This window comes from Natator depressus, chromosome 7, assembly GCF_965152275.1.
Source record: "Natator depressus isolate rNatDep1 chromosome 7, rNatDep2.hap1, whole genome shotgun sequence".
Taxonomy (NCBI): Eukaryota; Metazoa; Chordata; order Testudines; family Cheloniidae; genus Natator; species Natator depressus.
In genome coordinates this window covers 119,235,978-119,246,700 of record NC_134240.1, presented here as the reverse complement: position 1 = coordinate 119,246,700, position 10,723 = coordinate 119,235,978, and the positions used below count along the sequence as shown (strand labels likewise).

Sequence of the window (10,723 nt, the reverse complement as noted above, 5' to 3'; positions counted from 1 at the left end):
GGGGCACCCGGAACAGACGCTAGCACAATAAAAATACACTAGAACATAACTATTCTAAAAAGACTTACATGCTGAGGTTCCCTGTGTAGGATCAGTCCCAGGCTGGATTGCTGCCCAGGAATCGGGGTTAGTTGCTGCAGGGCAGGAATCAGGCTTGCCTTCTACCTGGCCAGTATCAGAGTCCTGACCTGAGTCCTGAAGAGATCCTGGATTTTCAGGGAGATCTCTTCCCCGCCCTCCTCATGCTCATCCTCCTATGAGTCTCGCTGGTCATGCTCGGGGGGAGAGAGGGAAGATGGGCCAGGGTCGTGTGGTTATGTAAAATCCTATCCAGCTTCTCAAAAACTGGACAGGTTACATGGATAGTTGGATAGTTTGTCCCTGTTGTTCCTCGTTTTAATGTAGGTGTTCTTGAGCTGTTTGCTCTTTCTTTGGCACTGTTTGGCGTCCCAGCCATGGCCCTTCACAGACATCTGCCTAGCAATGTTCACAAGAAGTTCTTTGTCCTGGTGGCTGACCGCAACGTGTCTCGTCTCCCCAGAGGGTGATGAGATCCAGGGTCTCAGCACAGCTCCAAGCGGCTGCTCACGGTGTGTTGTTGGGTTTCTGGAGTGTTATTGCAGCTATTGTGATAAACTGGAATCCAGGAGCGAATGGACAAAATCTGGCTGTGCACCAGTTCGTAAACAGGAGGAGCTGTCCGGTGAACTCAACCCCCGAGCCGGGGAGGATATGCAGGTAAGCAGACAGGTCAGTAATGGCTGCTCACAAAGCAGCGTGGGATAGCAGCTGGAGGACTGCCAAAGTAGTGCACGGCAGCATTGCGTGCACTTGAACAATAGACTAGACTAACTGGCTTCGCAGCAAAGTCAGCTCACTTTGAAAGAGGACTACAGAGTCCTGTGATAAATGTGAAGTCGGTGCACTACAATGAATTGCCTCATGCGCGTGCAAGCGTTTTCAAACCTCATTAACTCCATTGAGCCCGGTTTAAACTCCCCGTATAGACAAGCTCTCAGTAGGTGCCCTTTATATGAAGAAATCGTTGTCATGGTGGATTTAGACTCTAAATTGAAATTACCAGCTGCAGAACTAAATGCTGGGGGCGGGCATTCTCTATTGCTCAGCTCCGAGGCAAACCCCCTATGAACTGTAGGCTGGAGTATATGAGGCGCACCAGAGGGGAAATTGCACAGCCATTGGTCCTTCCTGCAAACCTGATTGTCATGCCAGCATATTTGAAGGTGGCATCTGGTGCTCATTTTCCCTTCTCCCTACTCCGCTCAACAGCCCACCCCATACCTTGTCTGCAGCACCAGCTTCTCCAAATGGGTGTCTTTTTGTTTCTGCTCAGCTACGTGGAGTATGGACAAGTAGGTGGGGAAGAGATGCTCTGAACTGGCCTCTCTGGAGTGACCATAATGGTTCCAGTCTTACTGGGGTACCCCTTGGAAAGGGAGCCCTAGGTGGCCATCTCTAAGGCCACACCTGATCTCTGTTCCTGTAGCCCATCCTCACACTTTACTATAGTAGGTGACAATCTCCCTCTTGGGCAGACTGATGTGATTGCGGTGCTGATTTTCCTCTACCCAGCTGTTCCCGTTCTGTAACACCTCCTGATGGAGGCACAGAGGCGGCTTGCATTTGTGCCAGCTCTTCAGGAGCTTGTTCATAGTCCCCTGGTCTGTGATGCCCAGTAGCTTCTCTTTCTCTTCCCCCACTTCTGAGGGAGCCACCTCAGGGGAGTGGGTGTGCCCCAGGCCCATGTCCTTGTTCATGGCCTCAAAGAACTGCTGGATGCAGACCTTGGCGAAGGTCTTGGCGTGCTCCGTGCAAGTCTCGTCGAATAGCTTGCGCTCGATGTCTATGTAGTGGGACCAATACTTGCTCTTCAGGAAGGCAGCTTGAGTGAAGCAGGGCCGAAGGGCCCTGACAAGGAAAGCCACCATGGTCATCAGCAGCACGAAGGACCAACCCAGAGCCTGCAGGGGTAAGGGGTGGGAAACCAAACTAGTCACAACAAGAAAGACCAAGGGTGGGGCTGGACTCAACCAAAACCATGGCCTTGATCCCAAGTCCTTGATCTCGCAGGGTTGTTCAGATGCCACCAGTTCAGGCCCCTCTCTAATGAAGACTCTGGTATGTTTTAAACATACTGCAAAGTCCATAACTAACAGGAATTGCTTTATTTGCCCACAGGGAAAACAGGACCAAGAGTGGGACAGTGTTTAAGGTAAGTGAGGGGCTGATATGGCCAGCATGGTCTTAATTATGGGGGGAAATGTTATTTGAAAGGTTCACCACATCCTGAGCTCTGCAAACCCTCTCTAGATAATGGCTCTACCCTTTATCCCAGTTGTCTTCAGTAACTAAATCTGTAATGTTCCGGAACTGGAAGTATCTGGAGAGGAAAAGGGTACCCCTTAGGATTGAGTGTGTGTGTCTGCCTGCCTCTGTTTAGGGTGCCTATGATAGGAAGGGAAAGGTAACAGGTGAGTTGGAATGAGAGCTGATCCTCCCTGCTGTGCTGCGGATCCCTGTTTCTGCCCTAGAGCCTCTGCCAGAGGTGTCAATGAAAATTTATCGGCTGACAGCACAGATGGGAAACTGCTACACTGCTGAGGGTCTCACTGGGACTGAGGGAGGCCAGGGTGCTCTCACTTCCTTCTCGTGCCATGAAGGGTTAAATGCTGCAGTTCTTAGGCCTGGGATGGAGAAAAGCTTTGTAGGTAACTTCGGGCTCCTCTCTTGCTCTAACACCAAAGCACTATAGGGTACAGCAATGCATTTCTAAGCAAAAGTCTCACATATCTCAAGTCCTATGGGTTTTTTTTCCTCTTGTGTTAGAATGCTGGTATTTTCCAGACTCTATAGATCAATAAATGTGTTGGAGGAGGGATGGTCTTGTGATTTCGATGCTAGACCAGGGCTTGGTTGCTCTGTTCCTTGGGCAAGGGTCAATTCATGGCTGTGCCACAGAGTCCCCTTGTGCAATATACTTAATCTCTCTGTGCCTCAGTTTGCCTCCTGATAATGTGGATGATGTCTGGCTCAGTCAATCCATGCGTGCAATCTGTGGTGATGGAGGACCTGTACCAGAGAGATGGGATTTAAAAGGCCGTAGTCGTTAAAGATTAAGCCCTTCCTATGCTTCCACCAGAGTTTTTTGTATTTAATGTCTTGGGTTTGTGCTGCTATGTTCTAACATGACAGACTCTACGAGGGAGGCACTGGGATCTGGATCTTTGACATGACACACTACAGGTTCAAAGGGAGCATGCATGTTATTTCCCATGCTATATGAATTGCAGACCTAAGAGTGCCAGACTGCAGGTCATGTGACTATCTCTCCTATGGCTACTGATTCTGCCCCCAAGGAAAGGAAAGCTGGAGTTGCTCAGGGCATTATATTGGTCTCTAAATGGCTACAAAACCAGTCTGAATGCAAAGATAGGTTGACACCATGCCCACCTTCTAGTGGAGTCCTTTAAGTAGCAGGAAATACCCTTTAATGTAATGTAATACCACTTAGCATTGATACTGACACTATAGACAGGAACCGAACCATAGCAGAGCAGGTAGATACACTATATTACAGCAGTATGGAAGCATGTGTACCACTGCCTCCTACTGGTGAAATCAGAAAGACACGTGTGTGTCATAGGCTCTATACTGCTAGCAGCTAATGGAGATTCTCCTTCTGCACTAGTAGTAGGAGCTTGTTCTTTTGGTAGCAGGAGTTCTACCCCCAGCATGTGGCATAGCAATAGTAACAACTGCTAAGTTGGAGGTTGCCATGAATTTATTACAGCATTACCTGAAAATGGATCACCTGCCAGGTACTGGTCTCCTAGCAGAGGAATAATAAAGGCTCTAAGGCAGGGTTTCTCAAACTTGGGTCCACGGCCCTACTTCAGGGTGTCCGCGAGTCATGTCCGGGATTGCCAGCCCCATTGATCAATTCCTCCCACTCCTTCCCAGTGCCTCCTGCACGCCACAGAACAGCTGTTCAGCAGCATGCAGGAAGTGCTGGGAGGGAGGGGGAGGAGCGGGGACAGGGTGCTCTCAGGGGAGGGGACAGGAAGAGGAGGGGCAAGGGTGAGGCCTTGGGGGAAGGGGTGGAGTGGGGGTGGGGCCTGGAGCTGAACAGCAGGCTTGGGTGTCCGTGAAAATTTTTAGATCAAAATGGGGGTCCTCGGGTTGCTAAAGATTGAGAATCGCTGCTCTAAAGAGTTAAGACACTGCCAATAAAATGAAGTGGAACAACCAGAACTTAAACCCCAGTAACAAGGCAAATCATCTTGCTTAGACTGCAGGGTGGATTTTACATTTCCCGATGAAAAGCTCAAGGGTATTTGCATCCTTTCTAAACCATGAGGAACAAATAAGCTGAGACCAGCAGCAGGAAAGTGCTTTGTTAATGTGGCTGGCTTAGCACTCGGTCACTTGGCATTTGGGGATGTTTACAATGCAAATGAGGAGACCATTTGTGCGGTTGTCCCTGTACCTGGGTTTAGATTAGAGTCTTTTCCACACATACATGCACACGCCTTTGCTTCTCCAGCTGCATTTTGTCGCTTCTGCATTGCATGACAATTATCATCGATTGTACCAGCCCAAATGGTGCATCTAGGCAGTGCCCTGTCTCTGATAATTGCCATGTATGTTCTTAATACACCTGCTCATACGGTGCCATTTAATGACGTGCCCTGAAGCATGAGGATCAATACTCCTTATAATTTGTTATCCAACCTGTGTAACTGCAGATGCTGCCCTTATTCAGACAACTGTCTCTTTTTGCTAAGCTGTTAGCCTCAGTAATATCCAGCCTCAATGAGCAGAAGCAGATAGGCTCTCTACAGTCTAATTCATAGATTCCAGTGATGGGCAATAGAGAGGTATGGCCTCTGGCCTGCATTAGGACCTGGCTTTCTTGTGCACTGCCAACCTGCTGGACACCAGCTCTCAGGGCCAGGAAGGGCAAACTGGGCTTGTCTAACTCAGTCTTCCCAAGGTAGGCTTGTGCATCTGTTCTATATTCAGCTACTGTCTCTTTGGCCATGATGCACCAGCTGGTGGAGAGTGTTTTCCAATCAGTCTGGAAACCGGGTTTTGTTCTTGTCCCTGCCACTGATTCTGCTTTGTAGGCTTGGCCAAGTCACTTCCCCTCTTTGTGCCTCAGTTTCTGTATTTAAAATGGGGATAATGATACTTACCTTCCATGGGGTGGAGTGGGGCTAAGACTCTGATGGGCAAAGTGCTCTGAGATCCTCAGGTGGAAGATGCAATAGTTGTGCTAGGAATGATCAGTCACTTCATATCACGGTTCCACTTATAAAGAATTGAAACAATTGATAGCTGTTTATATGCAGATTAGCGACATAAAGTAGTATAGATCGTTATAAATTGTCAGATAAGTCATGCTAATAAGCAACCTGTGACTTTAGCAATCTACTGATTAGTCATTTATTAAAACCGCTATTAATCATGTGTTAACCCTTTATAAATGGAATCTCTATATAAAGCGTGACCAAATTATCATGATTCCAGCAGCCTAGTGGCTATCTCAAAGGCTTCCACATGGGGGGACCTGAGATCAGAACCCAGCACTTGGGTCCTCACTCCCCAGGCCAGCTTGTGTGGACTAAATGTCTCCACCAGAAATTGCTACCCTTCAAAAAAAATGTTCCTTTCCCTGGTTCACAGTTCACTAAGCAACTCTTGTGCACCTTGAAGGCCAATGTCCTGCATTTCTGCTCTCTGACAACCATGCCATGTGGTCCCAGACTCCTCTGATAAAAGAATATCTTGCAGCGGTAGGGTCCTTTGGTAAGAATAGGCAGTTGGCCAAATTCAGGTGTAGGCAGGTATAACTCTCATTGACTTCAGGGGGAATTGCCCCAAGTATGCCCTGGGCTGAATTTAGCCCTGGATTGTATGGATCACTTGCCTGCCATGGAAATGCAGCCATTTCTGGAGTGGAACATGGCTGTCCGTTTTATGGTGCACAGGAACACTATCCAAGAATTTAGGACAGGCAGTGACTGTGAAAGCTGAATCCAACTGGAATGTCAGGGGGGGATTTAGGAAGGCACAATCTAACTACCCACATTGGAATTAGGCTAGGAGGGGACACTGAGGCTGACAATCCTAGTCTTCCAAAACACCTGACCTGGGATAGTTAATGGTCATGATGAGCCAAGGCCTCAGATTTACATGCCATCCAAAAGACAGCACCCTCTGGAACCATGCTCAGACACACACTATGGACCCCAAGGAAAGAGCACCCCCTGCTGAGGTACCAACACTACTTCCTGCAGCAACCATGGGTTTCTTCTTGGAAGTCTCCCATCCAGGTAGGACGAAGCCCATGTAGCATAAGCCCCCCGGCTCTTACCTGTGAGATGCAGCGCAGGTATCTCACCACCACCTCCCTGGCCACAAGCTCCTGCCCGTTGTAGATTTCTTTGCAGGGGATGCGGGCCAGTATCCTCCTCATCTCCTTCTCTGACAGGCCCATGTAGCTCCCGTTCCCCAGCTTCTCCACTGGCACCGAGGTGCTGAACGCGCACATGAAGCACTTCCCGTCCAGCAGCGTCACGGAGATCCAGACAGCGGGTGCGATCATGGCCCGCTGGGCCATGGAGCAGAACATGTAGCGCAGGACAGCCGGGTCCTTCTGCCGCATGCCCGTGGGCCTCTTCCACTCCTCTGCCAGCACAGACACGTTGTTGTTCATCACAAAGCCCAGGAGGAACAAGACCAGGGGGGGCACGAACAGGATGCCCAGGCCATATGCCAGGTTGTAACTCGGCAGGCAGGGGCAGTTGAAATCGAAGGCTGAGTACATCTGGGCGCTGGCCAGGGCCATGATCCCACAGATGCCATTCATGAAAGATTCCTGATTGGACTGGAGGAACTGGAAGATCATTCGGAACTTGTCCATCTTCACGGACAGCCTTTACCTCCCTCCTTTCCTGAACCAAGGCCAAGGTCTTGTTCCTCTTTGCTTTATTCTTTCTCCTTGGGAGTCTTTACTCCCTTCTTCCAAGACCCCTGGCACATCTGCAATGATCTCTTACTTGCTTCATCTTGAATTATTCAATTACCTGGAAAAATGCCCCTCTTCCCCCTCCCCAATATTTAAAGCAAACAAACTCACCCCTTTCTTTAGCTTATTAAAGAAACATTGTTTGCAAAAATCCCTCGTTTATTTTCCCCTCTTCTAAGAGTATATTGTCCATGAATCTCAGCTAGTTCGTGGCTTGGTAAATCAGTCTTCTCTGTTCTTCTCGGTGTCCTCATTTCTCCAGTTCTTTGGTCATTGAGCCCTTTTATTTGTTGGGAGAGCTGTTGCTATATTTATATAGTCCAGACAGCAATCTAGGTTCTCGGCAGGAAAGGTAGTTGGCTGGACTCTGTGAACTTGTTTGCAAATGCTACAGGGTAGCTAATGCTCCTCCCACAGATAATTGGTAAGCAGGTAAAATTCATGATCCGCTTCCGTAGAATTGTCTCCCACAAGGACGAGAGGGCACTAATGCAAAAATCAGGATGGCTGGAACATCTCTCTCTCTCTCTCTCTGCCAGAGGAATTGTATTGAGGCTAGCAAAACAATTGGCGTGGTTCATAGATTTATCAGCTTCCCTTACCCCTTTCACTTCTTTGGGAACTAGAGATGATGCCGCACTCTATTGTGTTCTGGGTGGGGTTGGAAGGTTAAGGCAATTCTGGAGTGAGGCGGAGTAAAGTTGCCCATGCTCTAGAATATGGTACACTGATATAGTATAGATCTGTTGTCCTATCCTCCCCTCTGCTCCACAGAAGAGCACACTCGCTTTCAGCCAGACTTACAATGGGCACTTGTAATATTTTGGACTCTTACAGGGCTGTGCACCTAAGGATCGCTAAGCACTTTGCAGACTTTAATCCACAAAGGCCACCACAGCCATGGGTGGATGAGAGTTTGTACAGTAAGTAGCATTATCCCTGGCTTTTAGGGATGGCGACTCTGAGTTACAGACTAAAGCGAGATGTTGGTTAAAACCCAGTGGTCAGAGTCAGGAGTGCTGGGTTCTGTTCCTGGAGGTACCCCACAGCTCCAGGTTTGCAGTGTGACCTCCCATAAGACACTTCATCTCTCTGTACCTCCATTTACCCATGTACAAAATGGGGATCATCCTTACCAGCCTCACACTGGTAACACGACTACCACTCTTAAACTGGTATTTTGGAGACTCATTTTTATCATGAGGCTTGTCATTTTCATTCACGGTTTATTAAGCACTTTTGAGATGCTGGAGGGGAAGATGCAAAGTATTATTATGATAGAGGTTAAATGGTTTTCTTGAAATGAGTCACCAACAAAGCCCAGGAGTCCTGTCTGTCCTGTGCTCTAGCCGCAATCCACCCGGGGCCCATTCCTCCATCCCTTCAGTGGAGTAACACCTGGCATGAACTTGTCTCGCTGGCTCCCGAAAGCCTTGGGGAGAAGAAATCTGTTAATAAAATGTTGTAAATTTTATGAGTGAGGTAGAAACCAGGGTCTCTCTGAGGGGGTATGCTGCATGGGTGTAGTTAAGCAGGGAAGTTGCGTTGCTCAGGCCAAAGGTTCTGGAGCCGAGATTGGATTATTGCACACAGCCCTGCCCCCAGCTCTCAAGGACCTCACTATTAATATGGGACCTGTTCAGTTTCATATGTTGTCTTCTTTTCTGTTTTTAAAGACCCTCTTTATAAAGCAGAGTCCCTAAGGACAAAAGAACAGCCATACTGAGTCAGACCAAAGGTCCATCTAGCCCAGTATCCTGTCTTCCAACAGTGGCCAATGACAGGTGCCCCAGAGGGAATGAACAGAACAGATAATCATCAAGTGATCCATCCCCTGTCACCCATTCCCAGCTTCTGACAAACAGAGGCTAGGGACACCATCCCTGCCCATCCTGGCTAATAGCCATTGATGGACCTATCCCTGCTTCTAACATACTGGTCAGCACCCCCAGAGAGGGCTAAAACTTGAACCTCTTCCTGCATTAGACAGGTTCAGCTCTGGAGTTGGATTCAGAATGCACGGCTCAGAACCAGGGTGTGGGATTCAAACCCCTTTGAGCTCTTTTTGGATGGTCAGACTGGAACTCACAGCTTGGATCTATCTGTACTCAGAAATAGGTTCACCCCACAGGAGAGGATGCATGAAGATGCCCCCTTCCCAGCATTAGACACTGGCAGGCACCAGCCTCTGTGCGTCCTACTGCTCAGCCTCTGCCAGTCTCAGCTATGGGGGTTTTGTCTAGGGAGGGGCAAACTGCTTGGAAATAGAGACTCCATCCCTTACTCCAACCTCATTTGGAGCCCCCCCCCCCGCTGTGTCCTGGGAGGAAGAGTCTTTCAGAAGATTCTGTCTAACAGACTCCAAGGTTTGGTCCATCTGGACCCTATTTATGCTTTCCCCATCCCCAGGGAGGAAAGCGGGAGGGAGCTGAGATGGGAGAGAAGCATGCTGTCATACTAGTTCTTGTAGTTGTGGAGGGATGGGAGCTGAGGTGACCTAGTCTAATGCCCTATTAAAGGACAGGAGGTTACGGATCTAAAAACATTTTACCAGCTGATCTCTTCTGACAATGAGTGATCAATCATGTGACATTTAGGCTGTCACTTTGGCACCGGCTCAGGTATGAGGAAAGCTCAATCTCCTGAACTGTCCCTGCCTGACTGAATAGCTAGTAAACCAGGGGCGGGCAAAGTGTTTGGCCTGAGGGCCACATCGGGTTTCGGAAATTGTATGGAGGGCCGGTTAGAGGAGAGGGTTGTGGCCCGGCCCCCACCTCCTATCCACCCCCGGGACTCCTGCCCCATCTAACCCCTCCTCTCATTCCTGACTGCCCGCCCCGGGACCCTTGCCCCATCCACACACCCCCGCTCCCTGTCCCCTGACCGCTCCCGGACCCCTGCCCCTAACTGCCCCCTGCTGCCCCATCCAACCCCTCCTCTCATTCCTGACTGCCCCCCCAGGACCCCTGCCCCATCCAACCACCCCTTCTCTCTGTCCCCTGACTGCCCCGGAACCCCTGCTCCTGACTGCCCCCTGCCACCCCATCCAAGCCTCCCTCTCCTTCCTGACTGCCCCCCCCGGGACCCCTGCCCCCATTCAACCCCCTGTTCCCACCCCGACCCCCATCCATATCCCTGCCCTCTGACCACCAACCCGAACTCCTCTGCCCTCTATCCAAACCCCCTGCTCCGTGCTCCCTTACCGCACTTCCTGGAGCACCAGGGGCTGAAGCCGGGCCACGCCGCCACCGCCACCACGCAGCACAGAGCACCGGGTCAGGCCAGGCTCTGCAGCTGCGCTGCCCCAGGAGCTCACCCTGCCGCCCAGAGCATGGCGCTGGCGGCAAGGTGAGGCTGCGGGGGAGGGGGAACAGTGGGGGAGGGGCCGGGGGCTAGCCCCCTGGGGCAGGAGCTCAGGGGCCGGGCAGGAGGGTCCCGTGGGCCAGATGTGGCCCACGGGCCATAGTTTGCCCACCTCTGTAGTAAATGGATCTGTCTTGACCAATCTGCAAGCAACTCACCTCCCCATCCCTCTCTTCCTTTCTCCCTTTCTTATTCTGTCCACTCTGAAAGGGCGCATTCAGCTTGAATGGGAGCTGGACCCAGTTCAATGTATTGTAAATGTCTAGGCAGAGAGGGTATGCTCAAGACCTGATACTGGAGATGAAGGAA

General features: G+C 50.2%; 1 protein-coding gene across 1 annotated transcript; it reads right to left on the bottom strand.

The window, feature by feature from the left end:
* Positions 1–1,514: 1,514 nt before the first annotated feature.
* On the bottom strand, positions 1,515–6,946 carry CALHM1 (calcium homeostasis modulator 1). The gene is made up of 2 exons (XM_074960065.1): positions 6,398–6,946; positions 1,515–1,982 (listed from the first exon to the last, which is right to left on the bottom strand). Exons 1-2 carry the CDS (start codon positions 6,944–6,946, stop codon positions 1,515–1,517), a joined length of 1,017 nt encoding a protein of 338 aa, XP_074816166.1.
* Between the last annotated feature and the right edge of the window lie 3,777 nt (positions 6,947–10,723).